The 21,759-nt window shown below is 40.3% G+C and overlaps 1 protein-coding gene across 2 annotated transcripts in view; it reads right to left on the bottom strand.

Moving 5' to 3' along the window:
• The window catches only part of TBC1D12 (TBC1 domain family member 12), a 145,423-nt gene that overhangs the window by 14,379 nt on the left and 109,285 nt on the right, over positions 1-21,759 (bottom strand). For both annotated transcript variants that reach the window (XM_015147720.3, XM_028826670.2), the window contains exons 7-9: positions 14,872-14,952; positions 10,024-10,112; positions 7,891-7,962 (exon numbers count right to left, since the gene is read on the bottom strand). In XM_015147720.3, the coding sequence (XP_015003206.3) occupies positions 7,891-7,962; positions 10,024-10,112; positions 14,872-14,952 (242 nt within the window). The remainder of the gene's footprint in view (positions 1-7,890; positions 7,963-10,023; positions 10,113-14,871; positions 14,953-21,759) is intronic.

The following is a 21,759-nucleotide window of genomic DNA, read 5'->3' as shown; positions in this document are numbered from 1 at the left end:
AAATACCACACATGACCCTGAGTGGATTCTGAACCAGGAGGAAACTGCTGTAACTTTGCTATTAATTTGAAGTTGTTCAAAATAAAAATGTGGGAAACAAACAAACAAAAAAACACAGACAACAAAAAGATACCTATGTATAGGTGCCAGGCAGATCACCTGGGGTCAGGAGTTCGAGACCAGCCTAGCCAACATGGTGAAACCCTGTCTCTACTAAAAATACAAAAAAAATTAGACAGGTGTGGTGGCAGGTGCCTGTAATCCCAGCTACTCGGGAGGCTGAGGTTGCAGTGAACCAAGATCAGCTTAAGAAATAATACTTTACCAGTTGAAGCACCTGTGTAACCCACCCACTTTCTGTCATTTGAAATTTCTCTCTTCCTCTATGCCTAGCTAGGATATGGGACAAGGCAATCCACTTAAATTCCCCACCCTTTATTGTTCTTGCAGGCTTACACACAGGCTTCTTATTTTTTGTGTCTTATTGATAATAACTATGGAGAAACAAGGACTTATAACAAAAAATAAATGAGTCGGGCATGGTGGTTCATGCCTGTAATCCTAGTAATTGGGGAGTCCAAGGCAGGATTGCTTGAGCCCAGAGATTCAGGATCAGCCTAGGCAACACAGTGAGGCTCTGTTTTTACAAAACAAAACAAAACAAAAAACAAGGTGGGGGAGTATACAAATCTTACGAAGTTCTTAGAGTAATATTTGATTCCTGGTCTACATTTTTTACTCCACCTGAGATACTGGGAAACTTGTTTGTCTTCTCACTTCTACTTTTATGATACACCCACCTTAAATCCCCATCATAGGGCAGGCCCAGTTCACTGTAAGTGCCAGGCAAATTAATAGCCACCTCCTTGCTTAAAAAGAGAAAACTTGCATCAGTGGATCTACAGACAGGTAACACTCAACATTCATCCACAACTGCTCTACCCAAAAGCAATCTATAACCATGTCTTGAAAGTAGAAAACTAAGACAATTCAATAACCTTAATCTAGACAGTAGTGGTTTTAACTGGGATAAGTGTGTTTTATAGCCACAAACAGTATCCAGAAAGTACACAGTCATGGATATTTTAAGGGAATTCAATCCCAGATCCTCAATTTACATATGTCTTCTTTTCTAAACATGATCTGGCTGACAATGCCACAGTAACAAGTGAAAGTCACAGTCCTCACCCATGACAAAAATTACTAGGGGGAATCGCTAGGAGGCATGAAATGTGGATAATTCTAAATATTGGTTGGGGAAACCTTCTGGCTTCCTGTCACATATACGACTAAATAAGACTGAATTCTAGTACATGGTAGAATGGGAATGAGTAATGACAATACAGTGACCTCACCTCTTCCGTATCACATGTAATATCAAAAAATACATAGCCCTCGGCCTGGCGCAGTGGCTCACACCTATAATCCCAGCACTTTGGGAGGCCGAGGCCGGCAGATCACTTTAGGTCAGGAGTTGGAGACCAGTCTAGCCAACAAGGCGAAACCCCATCTCTACTAAAAATACAAAAAATAGCCAGGCATGGTGGCATGTGCCTGTAATCCCAGTTACTCGGGAGGCTGAGGCAGGAGAACTGCTTGAACCCAAGGGGCGGAGGTTGCAGTGAGCTGAGATCGTGCCACTGCACTCCAGCCTGGGCAACAGAGCAAGACTCTATCTCGAAAAAAAAAAAAGAATGCATAGTCCTTGAGGGAGAGTTCCAGGAGATCCAGGAGAACAAAGAGAACAGCACCTACAGTACAGAGCCCCATCACGCAGGCTGGAGTGCAGTGGTGGGATCTCGGCTCACTACAACCTCCGTCTCCTGGGTTCAAGCAATTCTCCTGCTTTAGCCTCCCGAGTAGCTGGGATTACAGGCCTGTGCCACCACACCTGACTAATTTTTGTATTTTTAGTAGAGACAGGATTTCGCCATGTTGGCCAGGCTGGCCTCAAACTCCTGACCTTAGGTGATCCACCTGCCTCAGCCTCCCAAAATGCTGGGATTACAGGCATGAGCCAACGCGCCCGGACACTGTGGTTCTTTTAAATAAGTATAACTGAAACGTGAACCAAGATTACCAAATTTTTTCAAGAATAAAAACTACAGATAAAACGTTCATATGAGTTATTTATAGATTCAGCATATGTTATTCATTAACATAGTTAAAAAAACGTATTTGGTCAAATCATGACATGAAATAGGTATTCCAATATAATCTACACTATTTTTAACTTATAAAGTAAGTATGATTTGACTGACTGGTTTGTCAATGAGCCTTGATACTACCAGTTAAGTTATATGGTGGTCATTTTACATAAATTCAATGACCTAACAGAGCTCATTTCGGCAGCAAATATACAATGACCTAATAAGTCTGCAGCCAGGGTTTAAAAAAAATATATTTAAAACATATTCTAAAAAAATCATATCATAAGTGTAATAAAAGTAACGGTATTTTAATTTTCCCCAATTTTTCTCAGTATACCAGGTTAAACAAGTGCCTTTAAGTGAGGATTTTTGTTTGTTTTGAGACAGAATCTCACTCTGTCACCCAGGCTGGAGTGAGTGGCACAACCTCAGCTCATTGCAACCTTTGCCTCCCAGGTTCAAGCAATTCTCGTGCCTCAGCCTCCTGAGTAGCTGGGATTACAGGCATGCGCCTCCACGCTGGGGTAATTTTTGTATTTTTAGTAGAGACAGGATTTCGCCACGTTAGCCAGGCTGGTCTTGAACTCCTGGCCTCAAGTGATCTGCCTGCCTCAGTATCCCAAAGTGCTAGGGTTACAGGCACGAGCCACCGCACGCAGCCTGAAGATATAATTTTAATAGATTTTTTTTCTTTTTTTAAAATCTAGTGTAGGCTGGGTGCAGCGGCTCATACATAAACCCAGCACTTTGGGAGGCTGAGGTGGGAGGATCACTTGAGCCCCAGGAGTTCAAGATCAGCCTGGGCAACAGAGTGAAACCTTGTCTCAAAACAAAAAACACAAAACACAAAATAAAATTTAGCATAAAATGTCAGTAATAGATATTTTGACTAGTCTCAATAAAGGCTTTTGGGATACTTTACAGAAACTGAGAAAATGAACAATTCTAATGATTGGTAATAAAATGTTTTTGCAACTCAAGTACTTAACAGTCTTCTGTTTTTAATAAAGTTGAAGGAGAATCTAATTGAGTTACTGAGATAATTAAAAATTTGTTTTGTTTTTTTCATTTATGTAGTCTATTTGTTTTGATCAGTTATACTAATAATTGTAATAAATTAGAAAAAACATCTAATATTTAGAATATTATGTATATCAGAAATAAAGCTGATTTTTCATTTTTAATTAATTTATATATTTGTAGCAGAAGTATAATGAGATTACTAAAAGACTTTTGGGTAGAAAAGTGTTACATTAGAATAAAATTCTGTGACAGGAATCAAATAAAATACAGTAGTCCTCCACTTTCCTCAGTTTTGCTTTCTGAAGTTTCAGTTACCTGTGGTCAACAGTGGTCTGAAAATATTAAATGGCAAGTTCCAGAAATAAACAAGTCATACATTTTAAACTGCATGCTATTCTAAATAGGGTGGTAAAATCTGGAGTGGTCCTGCTTCATCCTGCCAAGGAAGAGAATCATCCCTCTATCCAGCATAACCATGCTGTATATGCTACCCACCTGCCTAGTAGCCATCTCAGTTATAAGATCAACTGTTGTGCTATTGTAGAGCTTGTGTTCGAGTACTGCTTCTTTTACCTAAATTGTTAGAAGAGTGTTATAACTGTACTACTTTATTATTAGTTATTGCTGTTTATGTCTTATTGTGCCTAATCAATAAATTTTATCATAGGTATGTATGTATAGAAAAAACATAGTATCTATAGGATTCTGCACTATCTGCAGTTTCAGGACAAGTACAAAACCCTATATAGGCCAGGCACGGTAGCTCACGCCTGTAATCCCAGTACTTTGGGAGGCCAAGGCGGGTGGATTGCCTGAGGTCAGGAGTTCGAAACTAGCCTGGCCAACATAGTGAAACCCCGTCTCTACTAAAAATACAAAAAATTAACCGGGCATGGTGGCGGGCACCTGTAATCCCAGTTACTCGAGAGGCTGAGGCAGGAGAATTGCTTGAACCCAGGAGGCAGAGGGTGCAGTGAGCCAAGATCGTGCCATTGCACTCCAAACTGGGCAACAAGAGCGAATCCCCATCTTGGCCGGGCATGGTGGCTCACACCTGTAATCCCAGCACTTTGGGAGGCTGAGGTGGGAGGATCATGAGGTCAGGAAATCGAGACCATCCTGGCTAACATGGTGAAACCCTGTCTCTACTAAAAACACAAAAAAATTAGCCAGGTGTGGTGGCAGGCACCTGTAGTCGCAGCTACTCGGGAGGCTGAGGCAAGAGAACGGTGTGAACCTGGGAGGTGGAGCTTACAGTGAGCCAAGATAGCGCCACTGCACTCCAGCCTGGGCAACAGAGCAAGACTCCATCTCAAAAAAAAAAAAAGGAAGAAAAAATTAAAAAGAGCAAAATCCCGTCTCAAAAACAAAAACAAAAAAACCCAAACTTATATATTTCACTTGGTGTCTTGGAATATATCCCTTAAGGATAAGTGGGGACTGCTGTATATGGCTATTACCAAAAAGACAAAAGGTAAGTGTTGGTGAGGTTGTTGAGAAAAAAACTTGCACACTGTTAATAGGAATGTAAATTAGTACAGCTACTAGAGAAAACTCTATGAAGTTCTTCAAAAAAACTAAAAATAGAATTACTATGTGGTCCAGCAATCTCACTTCTGGCTATTACCCAAAAGACTTGAAATCAGTATATCAAAAAGACATCTGCACTCCCATGTTCACTACAGCACTACTCACAATAGCCAAGTTAAGGAAGCAACCTAAGTGTACATCAATAGATGAATGGGATGAGAGTGTGTGTGTGTGTGTGTGTGTGTGTGTGTGTGTATACAAAAGAATACTGTTCAGCCTTAACAAAGGAAGGAACTCTGTCATTTGGGACAACATGGATGGAACTGGAGAACATTATGCTAAGTGAAATAAGGCAAAAACAGAAAAGCAAATATTGCATGTTCTCACTTAAATGTGTAATCTAAAACCACCGAACTCATAGAAGCAGAGAGCAGAATGGTAGTTACCAGAGGCTTGGGGGTAGGGAAGATGATAATCAAAGAGTACAAAAAGGTCCAGGTTGAAATGAGGAGTAACTTTCATTTTTTTTGAGACAAGGTACCACTCTGTTGCCCAGGCACAATCTCGGCTCACTACAGCCTCAAGAGCCTGAACTCTAGCGATCTTTCCACCTCAGCCTCTTGAGTAGCTGGGACTACAGGCAAACCACCACACCTGGCTAATTTTTTATTATTTGCAGAGATGAGGTCTCACTGTGTTGCTCAGGCTGGTCTTAAGCTCCTGGGCTCAAGCGATCTTCCCACCTTGGCCTCCCAAATGCTGGGATTACAAGCATGAGCCACCATGCCTGGTCTGATTTTTTTTTTTTTTAATATCTATCACACAACATGGCAAACACAACTAATGATTGAGTACTGTACATTTCACAATCTCTTAGAGAGTAAATCTCAAATACTATCATTACAAAAAAGGTCAAATATTTCAGATGTTGGGCAGATTAACTACTTTGTTTTAATTATACAACATTATATTAAAAAATCATAGTATCAGTCAGGCACTGTAGCTCACATATGTAATCCCAGCACTATGGGAGGCCAATGCGGGCGGGTCACTTGAGCCAGGAGTTCAAGACAAGCCTGGGAAACATAGTGCCCTGTCTTAACAAAAAATACAGAAAATTAGCCAAGCATGGTGGCTTGTGCCTGCCGTCCCAGCTACCTGGGAGGCTGAGGTGGAAGACTCACCAGGGACCAAGGGACCAGGAGGTCAAGTCTATAGTAAGTCATGATCACGCCACTGTACTCTAGCCTGGGTGACAGACTGAGACCCTGTCTCAAAAAAATAAAAAAAGAAAGAGATACAAGTTCAGAGAAAAAGCAAAAAATGTAAAATATTAATGAAAAGTTTGTTAATATATACTTTTTTAAATGGACTATGATGTATGTAAATTCATTACAGTATTTAAATTCCACTACAGACTTCTTTTGTTTTTTTTTGAGACAGGGTCTTGCTGTGTTGTGCAGGCTGGAATGCAGTGGTCCAATCCTAGTTCACTGCAGCCTGGGAGTCCTGAGCTCAAGCGATCTTCCTGCCTCAACCTCCCAAAGTGCTGGGATTTATAGGCCCGAGCCACTGTGCCCAGTCTGGGGACTTTTTTTTTTTTTTTTTTTTTTGAGACAGAGTTTCGCTCTTGTTGCCCAGGTTGGAGTGCAGTGGCACGATCTTGGCTCACTGCAACCTCCGCCTCCCAGGTTCAAGCAATTCTCCTGCCTCAGCCTCTTGAGTAGCTGGGATTACAGGCGCATGCCACCATGCCCGGCTAATTTTTGTATTTTTAGTAGAGACGGGGTTTTGCCATGTTGGTCAGGCTGGTCTCCAACTCATGAACGCGTGATCCACCTGCCTTGGCCTCCCAAAGTGCCGGGATTACAGGTGTGAGCCACCTCGCCTGGCCTGCCTGGGGACATTTTAAAAAAACTATAAGATGTCAAATTTAACCAGTGCTAAAAAATTAAATTATTTACAAGTAAACTTATAATAAAAAACTTTAAACTTCAGCTTAAACATGTGAAGGGGATACAAGGTGTTCTTACAATTCATTCACAGAATACCTGAGTAAGAGAGTTTAAAGACTCTGCTTAAATCTAACTTTCTCTATAAGGACTATCTGATGATCTTTCCAAATACTACGACCTGCCCCACCCTAAATCTGGCACTTTCCCCCTTTATCATCCCACACTTTTCCACAGCACTTATCTTTTAATATAACATGATTTACTTGTTTGTTGTTTATTGTCTCTTTCTTCTAAACTGTAAGCATTGTAAGGGAAGAAATCATTTTGTTCACTGAGGTATTTCAAGTACCTAGAACAATGCCTGACATATAGTCATAAGTGCACAATATTTATTGAGTAAACAAACATAGAAATGAACATGCAACAGAACAAAGTAACTTGTACCAGACAGTCACCCTATAGAGATGTCTAACATTCTTTTATTTTAAGGCAAAGGTGCGAAGATGAAAGTTCTATAACTTCTAGTTAAAAATGGCAATTGAACATCACATCTTTCTTTGTTCTCCTGAAAAAATCCAACTAAAAATACAGTAAAGAAAAAAATATTAACCCATGAGGACTACAAGAATGAAAAATTATATAGTAGATAGTTAATAGCGTTTTAGAAATTGTAAATTAAATAAGTGTAGAATGTTAAAACTAAAATATCTACAGAGGAGGAAGCCAACAATCAGCAAGCCAATTCTGCTGTAAAACCCTGAAGGCTCAGAAGCCGAAGTTGTCAGGTACCTGTGAAATTGAGAAATAGAGCTAAAAATAGGATTGGGTGAAAGTCTGTAAAAGGAGCAAATCCCCTCCCCTATCCTTTAGGGACAGGTACCTATCCTTCCCTTAACCTGGTGGAACACAGGAGGTTTACTCTCTAGAGGCACAGTCATGGAAAAGAAGGTTAAAAGATGGGGGACAAGGCACCCCCCTGACATCAGGACATGAAATAAAAGTTTAGAAATTGCATGGTGAAATCTCCCATAGCTCCCCCAGAAAACTGACAGTCTCAAGTACATATAAGCTCAGCAAGAGATGGAAAGATTCTTCACTGGGTAAATTGATAAGCCCAAGAAAAACAGACATAGAGATACAGACATTTGGGAGCTAATACAACATAGGATATTTTGATAAAGAGTGTAGATAAAATGCTTACATTCAAAAAACAGATTGAAACAAATACTTACATAACCAACATCAGGTCTGTAGCACGTGTATGCCCCTAAAATACTATGTAAGACATCATGATATGGGCCACCCTTAGGAGAGAAAAATGAAATTTGAAACTGTACAAATAATTGTCTCTAAGTTAATTTTTATATAACATGTTAATAAACTGTAACATTTCCTAAATGACTAGTTTTAGCATATTTAATAAAAAATATTATAAATGTACTCTGCCAAGATGTTTTCCAAATTATTAATAAGAAATATTTAATACTGCAGATGGGTACAGTGGCTCATGCCTGTAATCCCAGAACTTTAGGAGGTCGAGATGGGCAGGTCACTTGAGGCCAGGAGTTTGACACCAGCTTGGCTAACATGGCAAAACCCCATCTCTACTACAAATACAAAAATTAGCTGGGCATGGTGTCTGTCATACGCCTGTAATCCCAGCTACTCGAGTGGCTGAGGCAGAAGAATCGCTTGAACTCAGGAGGCAGTGGTTGCACTGAGCCAGGATTGCCCCCCTGCACTCCAGCCTGGGCAAAAGAGTGAGAATCGCTCCAAAAAAAAAAAAACAAGAAAGAAAGAAAGAAAAAAGAAATATTTAGTACTAAAAGTCAAATAAACTTACTTGATGGATACAAGCTATATAATTTGCCAACAGTTTTAAAACCTTCTACATTTGGTATAATAAGAGTATGATGGGCCGGGCGCGGTGGCTCAAGCCTGTAATCCCAGCACTTTGGGAGGCCGAGACGGGCGGATCACAAGGTCAGGAGATCGAGACCATCCTGGCTAACACGGCGAAACCCCGTCTCTACTAAAAACACAAAAAATTAGCCGGGCGAGGTGGCGGCGCCTGTGGTCCCAGCTACTCGGGAGGCTGAGGCAGGAGAATGGCGTGAACCCGGGAGGCGGAGCTTGCAGTGAGCTGAGATCTGGCCACTGCACTCCAGCCTGGGGGACAGAGCGAGACTCCGTCTCAAAAAAAAAAAAAAAAAAAAAAAAGAGTATGATGAATACAGACTGTTTCATTTTATATAATACAGCATCAGCAAAAAAAATCATCAAGCTACACTAAACCGTGTTAATAATTTTAATCTTTTTTTTTTTTTTTTTTTTTTTTTGAGACGGAGTCTCGCTCTGTCACCCAGGCTGGAGTGCAGTGGCCGGATCTCAGCTCACTGCAAGCTCCGCCTCCCGGGTTCCCGCCATTCTCCTGCCTCAGCCTCCCGAGTAGCTGGGACTACTTTGCTGGGACTACAGGCGCCTGCCACCTCGCCCGGCTAGTTTTTTTTTGTATTTTTAGTAGAGACGGCGTTTCACCGTGTTAGCCAGGATGGTCTCGATCTCCTGACCTCGTGATCCACCCATCTCGGCCTCCCAAAGTGCTGGGATTACAGGCTTGAGCCCCTGCGCCCGGCCAATAATTTTAATCTTAATGGTAAAAATTTTTATCTCATTTTATTTTTATAAATCTAAACATAGAAGAATTCCATGTATAAAGACTTGAATCAGCTGGGTGTGGTGGCACATGCCTGTAATCCCATAATCCCAGCTACTCAGGAGGCCGATGCAGGAGGATTGCTTGAGCCTAGGAGTTCGAGTCCAGCCTGGGCAACACAGCAAGACCTGATCTCAAATTTAAAAAGAAATAAAAATAAAGACTTCAGCCAAAGGTAAAGTATATATAATGTAGTCATTTCTCTTTCAATAAGGTATAATCAACTTCATAATAGCCTATGTACAAAAAAAAACCATTTCTTCCTATTTTAATGATAATTCTGAAACATTTTAAGTTTTGTGACAAAGTTCTTTATACTTTAACAATATACTAGGCCAAAACATTAATAATTCATATATCTTACAAAATAAAAAGCAAAACAAATTCACTGTAATAAAATTCATCAAGTACCTACTACATAAAAGGTATTAAATGCTATGCTAACTCCAATGTATTTTGGTCAGTGGAATAAAATAATAGAAATTCCTTTATAATTTTATAACTAGTTTTAGACTTTTATACAAGGTTCCCAATTTCTATAGTTTTGCCTTTTTTAAAGTAATAGCTATTCATTTAAATAATCTGTTGCCTTGGATATTGATAGATTTTTTTTTTTTTAAGTAATGACAAGCTGGTTAGAAACCCTCACCTTCTGAAAGATGTAGAGAGATGGAAATGTACGGGATATGTCCAACTTAATTAATTCCAGACTGGCCTCTCGATCAGCAACAGATACACCTGCATTTACCAAGCAGATACAATTTAAATGATCACTTGGCTGTAACAAGTTCAATTTTATAAATACAGAATGATCACACAGCATATGTGCTATTTAATTAAAGTTAAAAGCTGAATAATCAAGAAATTATAAGAAATGTCACATAGCTTTTGTTAGAACTTGTTAGTCTCTTGTACAAAAAAGATAGCTATACATTTATCAGAAAGTTATATGGTAAAAGATTTCTAGTTCTAGTTTTTACAGAAGATAAAGGCAGACCATTATTTTCATGGTAACAACTAGGAAAAAAACTACAAATATCAAATTTAAAAAATCATCAGAGAGCTATGGATACAGAGAGATCAATAGGATTTAAAGTCCAGAAAAGTAAGAGGCTTTCCTTGGTGAGCAGATGTTGCGGGAAGTCAGGGAACCCAAACAGAGGGACGGGCTGAAGCCACAGCAGAAGAACATAAATTGTGAAGATTTCATGGCCATTTATCACTTCCCCAATCAACACTCTTATAATTTCCTATGTCTGTCTTTACTTTAATCTCTTAATCCCATCATCTTCATGAGCTGAAGATGTATGTCACCTCAGGACCCTGTGATGATTGCGTTATCTGCACAAATTGTTTGTAAAGCATGTGTGTTTGAACAATATGAAATCTGAGCACCTTGAAAAGAACAGGATAACAGCAATTTTCAGGGAACAAGGGAGATAACAATAAAGTCTGACGGCCTGCGGGGCCAGACAGAACAGGGTCATATTTCTCTTCTTCCAGAAAGCGAATAGGAGAAATATTGCTGAATTCTTTTCTCAGCAAGGAATAACTCTGGACAAACGAATGCATTTCCAGGCGAAGGTCTCTAAAATGGCCACTTTTTGAGTGTCTGTCTTATGCAGTTGAAGATAAGGGATGAAATACACCCTGGTCTCCTGCAGCACCCCCAGGCTTGCTAGGATTAGGAAATTCCAGCCTGGTGAATTCTAGTCAGACCGGTTGTCTGCTCACGAACCCTGTTTCCTGTTAAGATGTTTATCAATGACAACGTGTGCCCAGCAGAACATGGACCTTCATCAGTAATTCTAGTTTCACCATGGCCTTGTGATCTCACTCTGTCTCTCTGCCCTTGCGATATTTTATTGCCTTTGAAGCATGTGATCTCCGTGACCCATTCCCTATTCGTATACCCCTCCCCTTTTGAAACCCCTAATAAAAACTTGCTGGTTTTTGTGGCTCAAGGGGCATCATGGAACCTGCCGACATGTGATGCGTTCCCCAGACACGCAGCTTTAAAATTTCTCTCTTTTGTATTCTTTCCCTTTATTTCTCAGACCAGCCGACACTTAGGGAAAACAGAAAAGAACCTATGTTGAAATATCAGGGGCTGGTTCCCCCAATAAGTAGACACCAGTGTCCATTTTTCTTCCTAGGGGTATCTGCCAGGTCTGGGTATGGGCTTAGGATCAAGCTTGCCATAGACAAAGTCACTCTGGTTGAAGGAAGATAAACCAGAAAAGCTACACATGGCCAAATAAAACTGATGTGATAGACAGGAATCTGGAGGAGTCCTGAATGTGTACCTGGTTTTCCCTATGGGACTTTTCTGAATGCAGAAGGCCGGGCTAGAAATGCCGAATAAAATCACCCAAAGTCACAAGGTCTTGAGAGGGCCTATCATTGGAGGGAGATACCTGTAATCAAAATAGAAAACTTTGGGCTGGGTGTGGTGGCTCCAAAGTGGCACCACTTTGTGGGGGCTCAAAGTGCTGTAATTCCAGCACTTTGGGAGGCCAAGGTGGGTGGATCATCTGAGGTCAGGAGTTCGAGACCAGCCGGACCAACATGGTGAAACCCCATCTCTACTAAAAATACAAAAATTAGCCAGGCGTGGTGGAGCGTGCCTGTAATCCCAGTTACTCAGGGGGCTGAGCCAGGAAAATTGCTTGAACCTGGGAGGCAGAGGTTGCAGTGAGCTGAGATTGCGCCACTGCACTCCAGCCCGGGCGACAGAGCGAGACTCAATCTGAAGAAAATAAAAACACTTTTTCTCCATCAAGAAATTTGAAACTCAAGATAAACTAAATCTATCGAAAGCTGCAACCTTGCCCCAACCGAGATCAATTAATGGTTGAATTGAGGTGATAAGCCCTTAATCAAACTGCCTAACAGGAAAGAGCAGTTTCCTCTGCAGTGGAAACCTCAGCTTTGGTTTCTACATTCTTTTTATATACAATGTCTGGCATACAATTTAAACATTTAAGATATACAAAGAAGCAGAAAATGTGACTTACAACCACTTTAAAGGGGAAATAAGGGGGAAAAACAGCCAACGGAGGCAGACCTGCAGATGATGCAGTATTGGAATTAACAGACGACAACACTATTATAAATATGTTAAAGAAAATATCTGGCTGATATGCGCTAGAGAAAAAAATAATAATAAATTTTAAAGAGAAAATAGAGGAAAAGATGGGGGAAGGAACATGGGATGGGAAGATGAAGAATTTCAACAGAGAAATAGAATGTATAAAAAGAACCAAGTGAATATTCTACAGTTACAAAGCATATCTGAAATTAAAAGCCCATTACACAGATTTAGATTTAATAGCAGACTAGACAAACCAGAAGAAAGCATTAGTGAATTTGATGATGGATCAATAAAAATCAATGAAACTGAAGCAGAGAAAGAGAGAGAGAGAGAAAAAAAAAAAGAGTTGGCCAGGCACAGGGGTTCATGCCTGCAATCCCAGCACTTTGGAAGGCCAAGGCAGGAGGATGGCTTGAGGCCAGGAGTTTCAGACCAGCTGGGGAAACATAGAGAGACCCCATCCCTATATGATAAATTAAAAATTTTTTTTCAATTATATAGAATTGTATCTATCCCCTACCTCCCCCCCCCGCAAAAAAAAAGAGTGTAAGAGGCTTGTGAAACACTGTTTTTTTTTTTTTTTTTTTTTTTTGAGACGGAGTGTCGCTCTGTCGCCCAGGCTGGAGTGCGGTGGCGCGCTCTCGGCTCACTGCCAGCTCCACCTCCCAGGTTCACGCCATTCTCCTGCCTTAGCCTCCCGAGTAGCTGGGATTACAGGCGCCTGCCACCTCGCCCGGCTAGTTTTTTTTGTATTTTTGTAGAGACGGGGTTTCACTGTGTTAGCCAGGATGGTCTCGATCTCCTGACCTCGTGATCCGCCCGTCTCGGCCTCCCAAAGTGCTGGGATTACAGGCTTGACCCACCGCGCCCGGCCGTATGTGAAACACTGTTAAATGGTCTACTATACATGTAATTGGAGTCTAGAAGGAAAACAGGCAAGATAGGGCAGAAGCAATATTTAAAAAGGCAATGACCAAAAAGTTAAATGACACATGCAAATTATAAATATCCAGGAAATGGCTGGGCACGGTGGCTCAAGCCTGTAATCCCAGCACTTTGGGAGGCCGAGACGGGCGGATCACGAGGTCAGGAGATCAAGACCATCCTGGCTAACACGGTGAAACCCCGTCTCTACTAAAAAGTACAAAAAACTAGCCGGGCGAGGTGGCGGGCGCCTGTAGTCCCAGCTACTCAGGAGGCTGAGGCAGGAGAATGGCGGGAACCCGGGAGGCGGAGCTTGTAGTGAGCTGAGATCTGGCCACTGCACCCCAGCCTGGGCGACAGAGCGAGACTCCGTCTCAAAAAAAAAAAAAAAAAATCCAGGAAATAAGAAAACAGTAATTTATGTAGACACTGCTTCTGACTGGAACTCTTCATTACATTCAATTAATTTCTACTGAAGTGCAACTTTCACCATTTATTCTTTTCTTTTGGAGACGAAGTCTGTTACCCAGGCTGCAGTGCAATGGCGCGATCTCAGCTCACCACAATCTCCGCCTCCCAGGTTCAAGCCATTCTCCCTGCCTCAGCCTCCCGAGTAGCTGGGATTACAGGCACCTGCCACCACGCCCGGCTATTGTTTGTTTTTTTCAGTAGAGACAGGGTTTCGCCATGTTGTCCAGGCTGGTTTTGAACTCCTGACCTCAGGTGATCCACCTGCCTTGGCCCCACAAAGTGCTATGATTACAGGTGTGAGCCATTTGCCCAGCCTCACCAATTATTCTTGAAAAAATATTTCAGAAGTGAATACTTATAATTTTAATTCTTATAATTTCAATGCTTCATAAAAATGAGTTTTCAAAGAATGATGAAATAGCTGCTGTCTGCCAGTATAAAACTTCTTTACCTTTTATGTACTTTTAGTTCTCCACAAATAGCTGACATAGCTAAAAGGCCTTAGGATGATACTTACATGAACTCTTCTGTAAATCAAGTCTTTTCTCTAGCCTTGCTTACTGAAAGGGTTATTAAGATTAAATAAGATGATATATGTAAAGTAATTACTACAGCTTCTGATACACGGTACAAAATCATGCTCAGTAGCTGAATTTTCACCCTAAAATTCTTTTTTTTTTTTTTTTTTTTTTTTGAGGCGGAGTCTCGCTCTGTCGCCCAGGCTGGAGTGCAGTGGCCGGATCTCAGCTCACTGCAAGCTCCGCCTCCCGGGTTCACGGCATTCTCCTGCCTCTGACTCCCGAGTAGCTGGGACTACAGGCGCCCGCCACCTCGCCCGGCTAGTTTTTTGTATTTTTTAGTAGAGACGGGGTTTCACCATGTTAGCCAGGATGGTCTCGATCTCCTGACCTCGTTATCCACCCGTCTCGGCCTCCCAAAGTGCTGGGATTACAGGCTTGAGCCACCGCGCCCAGCCCTAAAATTCTTATATAAAAAAAGAAATCACACCTTCTGTATCATTCTCTGAACTTGTTTCGCTGAAACTTTTCCACCGTTCTTTTGCTCTTGAGAGGAAGATTTCATAAAGTTCTGGAGGGAATGGGGAGAACAAAAATTTATGAATAATACGAAAGAAATATATTTGCAAATTTTTAATTTTTACTCTTCACCTATTACAGGTCAGGTCTCTCTGATGTAGCAAGCATCAAAAAAGTGGCAAATCTAAGTACTTGATTCTACCAAAGCTATTCAGAAAGAAAGCAAATTACTGCAGAGCAATCATCAAGTAGTTACAATATAGAATGTACCTATGAGGCAGAAAGAGATGCTTCTGCTAAGAAGTATCATTGTGGAACAGCAGAAAAAATGGTTTTTGAGGTCAATCAGACCTAGATTCAAATTCTAGCTCTGCCATTTACTATCTGAGGGACAAGAAAGTTACTTAGCTACCCTGGAACTCAGCTTTCTTCATCTGTAAACCAGAGAAAAACACCACCTACTCATAGGGTTACTGATGACTAAATAAGATAATATAGGTAAAGCTCCTGGAACCTCCTAGCACTTCAATAGATGCTAGATCTTGCTTTCTATCACTCCTGAAACTGGTTTCTCCATCATGATATTGCTATCTAAAGATACTTATGTTTCACATAGACTTGGTGTTTGTCACCAACAAACAAAATCTCTACCCCTATCTTTTTAATTTAAGTGCCTAGTCACTGCACTCCCATATGCAGGATCTCATAAAAACTTCAGGACAGGAAAGATTTTAAAAATTTTCTCAATTTCCAAATTTTATTTGTCTCTATTTTGTAACTAACTATTGCAGATATTTGAAACTACATAAAAATAGGACATTTCAGGGACAGAAGAATAGAAAAAATATGTCTTGCCCAAACACCAAAGTTTATATATTGTCCAAAATAACTTTTCTTGCTTCAATTAATTCTTTTTAAAATTTTATTCCTTTTTAAAGGTAATACATGAACATGGTTTTTAAAAATTTCAAAACGGAGGCCAGGCACGGTGGCTCATGTCTATAATCCCAGCACTTTGGGAGGCCGAGGCAGGTGGATCACCTGAGGTCAGGAGTTTGAGATCAGTCTGGCCAACACGGTGAAACCCTGTCTCTACTAAAAATACAAAAAATTTAGCTGGGCATGGTGGTGCATGCCTGTAATCCCAGATACTTGGGAGGCTGAGGCAGGAGAATCGCTTGAGCCTGGGATGTGGAGGTTGCGGTGAGCAGAGATCGCACCACTGCACTCCAGCCTGGGCAACAGAGTGAGACTCCGTCTCAAAAAAAAAAAAAAAAAAAAAAATTCAAAAAGTACAAAACGGTATAGAGAGAAAAATAAATTTCCTTTCCTCAGATGCGAGTGTGGTTATCAGAGCTCTAATTCTTCCAAGAATGAAAATATGCTCGCACAAGTATATACATATATATATATATATATATAAAATCCTTTTTTAAAAAATTGAAGTGGCAACGTATTTCATGCACCGATCCGTATCTTACTTTGTTATATTAGAGGTTGTTCCACATTAGTAGATACAGATCTGCTGTTGTTTCTTTTAAACAACTGCATAATTTTCCAAAGTAATGACTATACCATAACAAGTATTCTTATATTGCCAAGAAGCGTATCATTATCAAATACCTGACTAGATATATTTCAAACACACTCTTACTATTCTAATCTTTTCTCCCTTCTATTTACTTTTCATTACTACTAATAGTTTGGAAAGAAAAAAATTTTTTAAAACTTAATATTCCTATTATTATTTTTTGAGACAGGATCTTGCTCTGTTGCCCAGACTGGAGTGCAGTGCCGTGACCTCAGCTCATTGCAACCTCCCCCTCCTGGGTTCAAGCAATTCTCAGCCTCCTGAATAGCTGGGATTACTGGCATGTGCCACCACATCCAGTTAATTTTTTGTATTTTCAGTAGAGTCAGGGTTTCACCATGTTGGCCAGGCTGGTCTTGAACTCCTGGCCTCATGTGATCCACCTGCCTCAGCCTCCCAAAGTGCTAGGATTACAGGCATGAGTCACCACACCAGGCAAAATTCCTATTATTTATGCCTGGCTCCATCAATGACTACATAGAAGAGATGAATATGTTAAAATTTATACATATAAATTTGGGGGTTATTAGGTATAAAATTGTAAGTTTTAAAAAAAATTTCAAACTGGTTCTAAGACAGTCAGCTTCAATATTCTACCCAAATTTTAAAACTGTCCAAAAAACGGGGGGCTCACCAGACAAACCCATCAGTTTTAGAAGTCATAAAATTGATCCAATAATAAACATGTGGTAATGCGTTTCAAAACATCAAAGGACATCTCTCCAGTAAGATTTACAGTTAAGAAGACCTGCATCTCAGCTCAATTTGATGCTTGGGTCCTCATGTCACACTTACTTTGCTTTGAATCTGCAAAGGGAGAATCTGAAGCAGGCTTAAAGATGATACTTTGGACTTGAACAGAGAATACTTTGATTTCAGTGTATATTTTGCTTTCTGATTTTGTGACAATTATGATATTATCCATACTCTCAGCAAAATGCACTTTCACTATCATCTTATATTATCACAAATAACTGTTAGAACAATCCTTTCATATTCTTACCCCTATTTTACAGATGAAGAAAAACTAAGACTTCTAGATGTTAAGTAATATGCCCGAGGTCACAAACCTAATATATATGGTGGAACCAAGATTTGAACCATATCTGACTGACTTTAGAGCCCTCACTCTTAGCTACTATTCTCTAATGAGTATAAACTTCATGACTAAAACAAGTCAAATTACTAAAGCCATTCAAAAGTAAACAATTAACAAAAATAAATGTACTTCAATCCAATATAGCATCTTTTCCACACTAATAAAAAAGAAGAGAATAAACACACATTCCATTATTGAATACATAAATATTTAGTGAAGAAAATCTAAAATTATGTTGGAAATAAATGACTCAGTTATGTTACAAAACTATAAATTTCAAGCTAAAAAAGAACCTTTTGATTATAGTACCACAAAACATTAACACCAATTTAACCAATATTTTAATGTCTAAGTTATCAAGATAACTCAGATTCTAAAGCCAAAGTTATCAATAAAAACTGCAAACAAAACTTCATATAACCATCAATACCTCATTATCTGTTTGCAAAATTGATTCTTAAGACTTTAAACAATTACAGTATGTTCAAAAATTCTTATTATGGATTTAGAAAATCTAACTGAAAGTTCTGACTATAAGTTAAAAACATTCAATCTGTTTCAAACTCAGAAAGAAAAGGTAATCTCAGTTTATATTTGGAAAGAACAGTTAAGTCATATAAACTCTAATTTTTTCTAAGTTAAATAAAAACTTAATTCTTCCTTTAAATTCTATTTTAAAAGTTTTTAGGTTCTTTGAAATTAACATGTTGGCTGGGCACGGTGGCTCACGCCTGTAATCCCAGCACTTTGGGAGGCCAAGGCGGGCGGATCACCTGAGGTCAAGAGTTCGAGACCAGTGTGGCCAACACAGTGAAACCCCGTCTCTACTAAAAATACAAAAATTAGTCAGTGTGGTGGCAGGCGCCTGTAATCTCAGCTACTTGGGAGGCTGAGGCAGGGAGAACTGCTTGAACCCAGGAGGTGGGGGTTGCAGTGAGCTGAGAGAGCACCACTGCACTCCAGCCTCTGCAACAGAGCAAGACTCCATATCAAAATAAATAAATAAATAAATAAATAAATAAATAAATAAATAAATAAAATAATATGTTTATTACAGGAGACTTGTGAACATCAAATTTTAAAATCATACATAATCATAATATCCAAAGTTGGCACTGCTTTTCAGACAAAGGGTAAACATTTAAATTTTTGTTATAATTCTGTCCAATTATATATAATGCTGATTGCAGAAAAGCTTTTGCATCCAATCCTGATTATTTCCTTAGAGTAAATTCTTAGAACTGAAATAAACAGTCAAAGTTTGTTTGAGACCTTTGGTAAATATTTATGAATGATTTTCAGTCATCCCTGTATGGGTAATTCTCATTCATTTTAATCTCTTTTGAGGGATGAAAAACAGTACTTGGATGTTAACATATATGTCTTTCTTATAGAATGGCAGGAAAAAATATATGTCTTTGATTTGGTTATCACAAGGAAAATGGTTAAATAAATTATAGTACATCCAAATTGTGGAATACAATGTAGCTACAGTACGTATGAGGCAGACTTGTATGCACTAACATGGAAGATGTTTAAGATAGATTACAGGGTGAAGAAAGCAAGCCACAGAATAACCTTATGGCATAAATTGTGGGGGAAAAATAAAAGAAAAGCTTTAAAATTGATCATATGGGCCGGGCGCGGTGACTCACGCCTGTAATCCCAACACTTTGGGAGGCCGAGGCGGGCAGATTACGAGGTCAGGAAATCAAGACCATCCTGGCTAACACGGTGAAACACTGTCTCTACTAAAATACAAAAAATTAGCTGGGGGTGGTGGCGGGCGCCTTTAGTCCCAGCTACTCGGGAGGCTGAGGCAGGAGAATGGCGCGAGCCCGGGAGGCGGAGCCTGCAGTGAGCCAAGATCACGCCACTACACTCCAGTCTGGACGACAGAGGGAAGCTCCATCTCAAAAAAAAAAAAAATTGATCATATGTAGATGCACACTTTATGTACATAGAAAAAAGACCAGAAAGAATATACACCAAATTGCTAACAGTGTTTACAGTAGGATCAAGAATAGCAATTTAGGTGGAAGAGCAGACACCTGTACTTTCTCATTACTTTAATTTTTTTCAATAAATATAAAAAGAAAAATTTTAGAAGTAACAGTGACAATATATTATTTCTAGTATTATACTAAAGTCCTTAAGTCTTTATGTGGTGCCACTGTCTAGCATTAACATTATCATTTAGGCCAATTTAGCACATTTTATTATTAACTATTTATTTATTTATTTAGAGACAGCGTCTCACTCTGTCACCCAGGCTGGAATGCAGTGGCGCAATCACAGCTGCTCACTGCACCTCCTGGGCTCAAGTGATCCTCCCACCTCAGCCTCTCAAGTGGTGTGACCACACATGTGGGCTGCCTGGCTAATTTTGGGATTTTTTTATAAAGACAGGGTCTCACTATGTTGCCCAAGATGGTCTCAAACTCCTAGGCTCAAGAGATCCATCTGCCACAGCTTCCAGAAGTGCTGGGATTACAGGCACGAGCCACCATGCCTGGTCTATAAAGTATTTTACTTTCTTCTATTTGATATTATTCTAATTTTGTCTAATTTAAAAAATTTATTTATTTATTCTATTTTATTTTTGAGATGGAGTTTCACTCTTGTTGCCCAGGCTGGAGTGCAATGGTGCAATCTCGGCTCACTGCAACCTTCGCCTCCCGGGTTCAAGCAATTCTGCCTCAGCCTCCCGAGTAGCTGGGATTACAGACATGCGCCACCACATCGGGCTAATTTTATATTTTTAGTAGAGATGGGGTTTATCCATGTTGGCCAGGCTGGTCTCGAATTCCCGACCTCAGGTGACCCGCCCGCCTTGGCCTCCCAAAGTGCTGAGATTACAGGCGTGAGCCACCATGCCCGGCCAAATTATTTATTTATTAATTTAGAGACAGAGTCATGCTCTGTAGCCCAGGTTGGAGTGCTGCAGCAAAATCATAGTTCACTGTAACCTTAAACTCCTGGGCTCAAGCAATCTTCCCATCTAAACCTCCCAAGTAGCGGGACTACAGGCATGAGCCACCACGTCCAGCTTAATTTTTAAAAAATTCATCAAAACTACTCTGCAAGCCAGGCAGAGTGGCACACATCTGTAACCCAGCACTTTGGGAGGTTGAGGCGAGTGGATCACTTGAGGCCAGGAGTTTGAGACCAGCCTGGCCAGCATGGCAAAACCCCATCTCTACTAAAAATACAAAAAATTAACCGGATGTGTTGGTACACACCTGTAGTCCCAGCTACTCAGGAGGCTGAGGCAAGAGGATCGCTTGAACCCAGGAGGTGGAGGTTACAGTGAGCCCAGATTGCGCCACTGCACTCCAGCATGGGCGACAGAGCGAGACTCCCTCTCAAAAACAAAAACAAAAAAACTAGTCTACATTTTGCTCCTATCTACCAAAGTTTAAGAAACTTAAGAAAAATAATATAACTCTTTGAAAGTCTTCTTTCTTCTTCTGTTCTTTAAAGTTTTCTCTCTTTTTTTTTTTTTTTTTTTGAGACAGTCTTACTCTGTCGCCCAGGCTGGAGTGCAGTGGCTCAATCTTGGCTCACCGCAACCTCCATCTCCTGGATTCAAGCAATTCTCCTGCCTCAGTCTCCCAGCGCACGCTGCCACACCTGGCTAATTTTTCATATTTTAGTAAAGAAGGGGTTTCACCGTGTTGCCAGGCTGGTCTCAAACTCCTGAACTCAGGCAATCCACCTGCTTCAGCCTCCCAAAGTGCTGGGATAACAGGCATGAGCCACCATGCCCAGCTAAAGTTTTTTCTTTATATAGCTAATCAAGTTATAAACTTTAAAATTATTCATTCATTCATTCATTCATTCATTCATTCATTCATTCAGAAACAGAGTCTCGCTCTTTTGCCCAGGTTGGAGTGCACAGGTGCGATCTCGGCTCACTGCAGCCTTCGCCTCCTATGTTCAAGTGACTCTTCTGCCTCAGCCTTCTGAGTAGCTGGTATTACAGGCGTGTGTCACCATGCTCAGCTAATTTTTTTTGTATTTTTAGTAGAGACATGGTTTCGCCATGTTTGCCGGGCTGGTCTTGAACTCCTGACTTCAGGTGATCCACTTGACTTGGCCTCCCAAAGTGCTGGGATTACAGGCATGAGCCACTGTGCCTGGCCTAAATTTTTTAAATTAAAAAAAAA

This window comes from Macaca mulatta, chromosome 9 (assembly GCF_049350105.2).
Source record: "Macaca mulatta isolate MMU2019108-1 chromosome 9, T2T-MMU8v2.0, whole genome shotgun sequence".
NCBI classification, from domain to species: Eukaryota; Metazoa; Chordata; class Mammalia; order Primates; family Cercopithecidae; genus Macaca; species Macaca mulatta.
The sequence above is the reverse complement of the archived record's forward strand: the minus strand, read 5'-3'. Positions and strand labels throughout refer to the sequence as shown.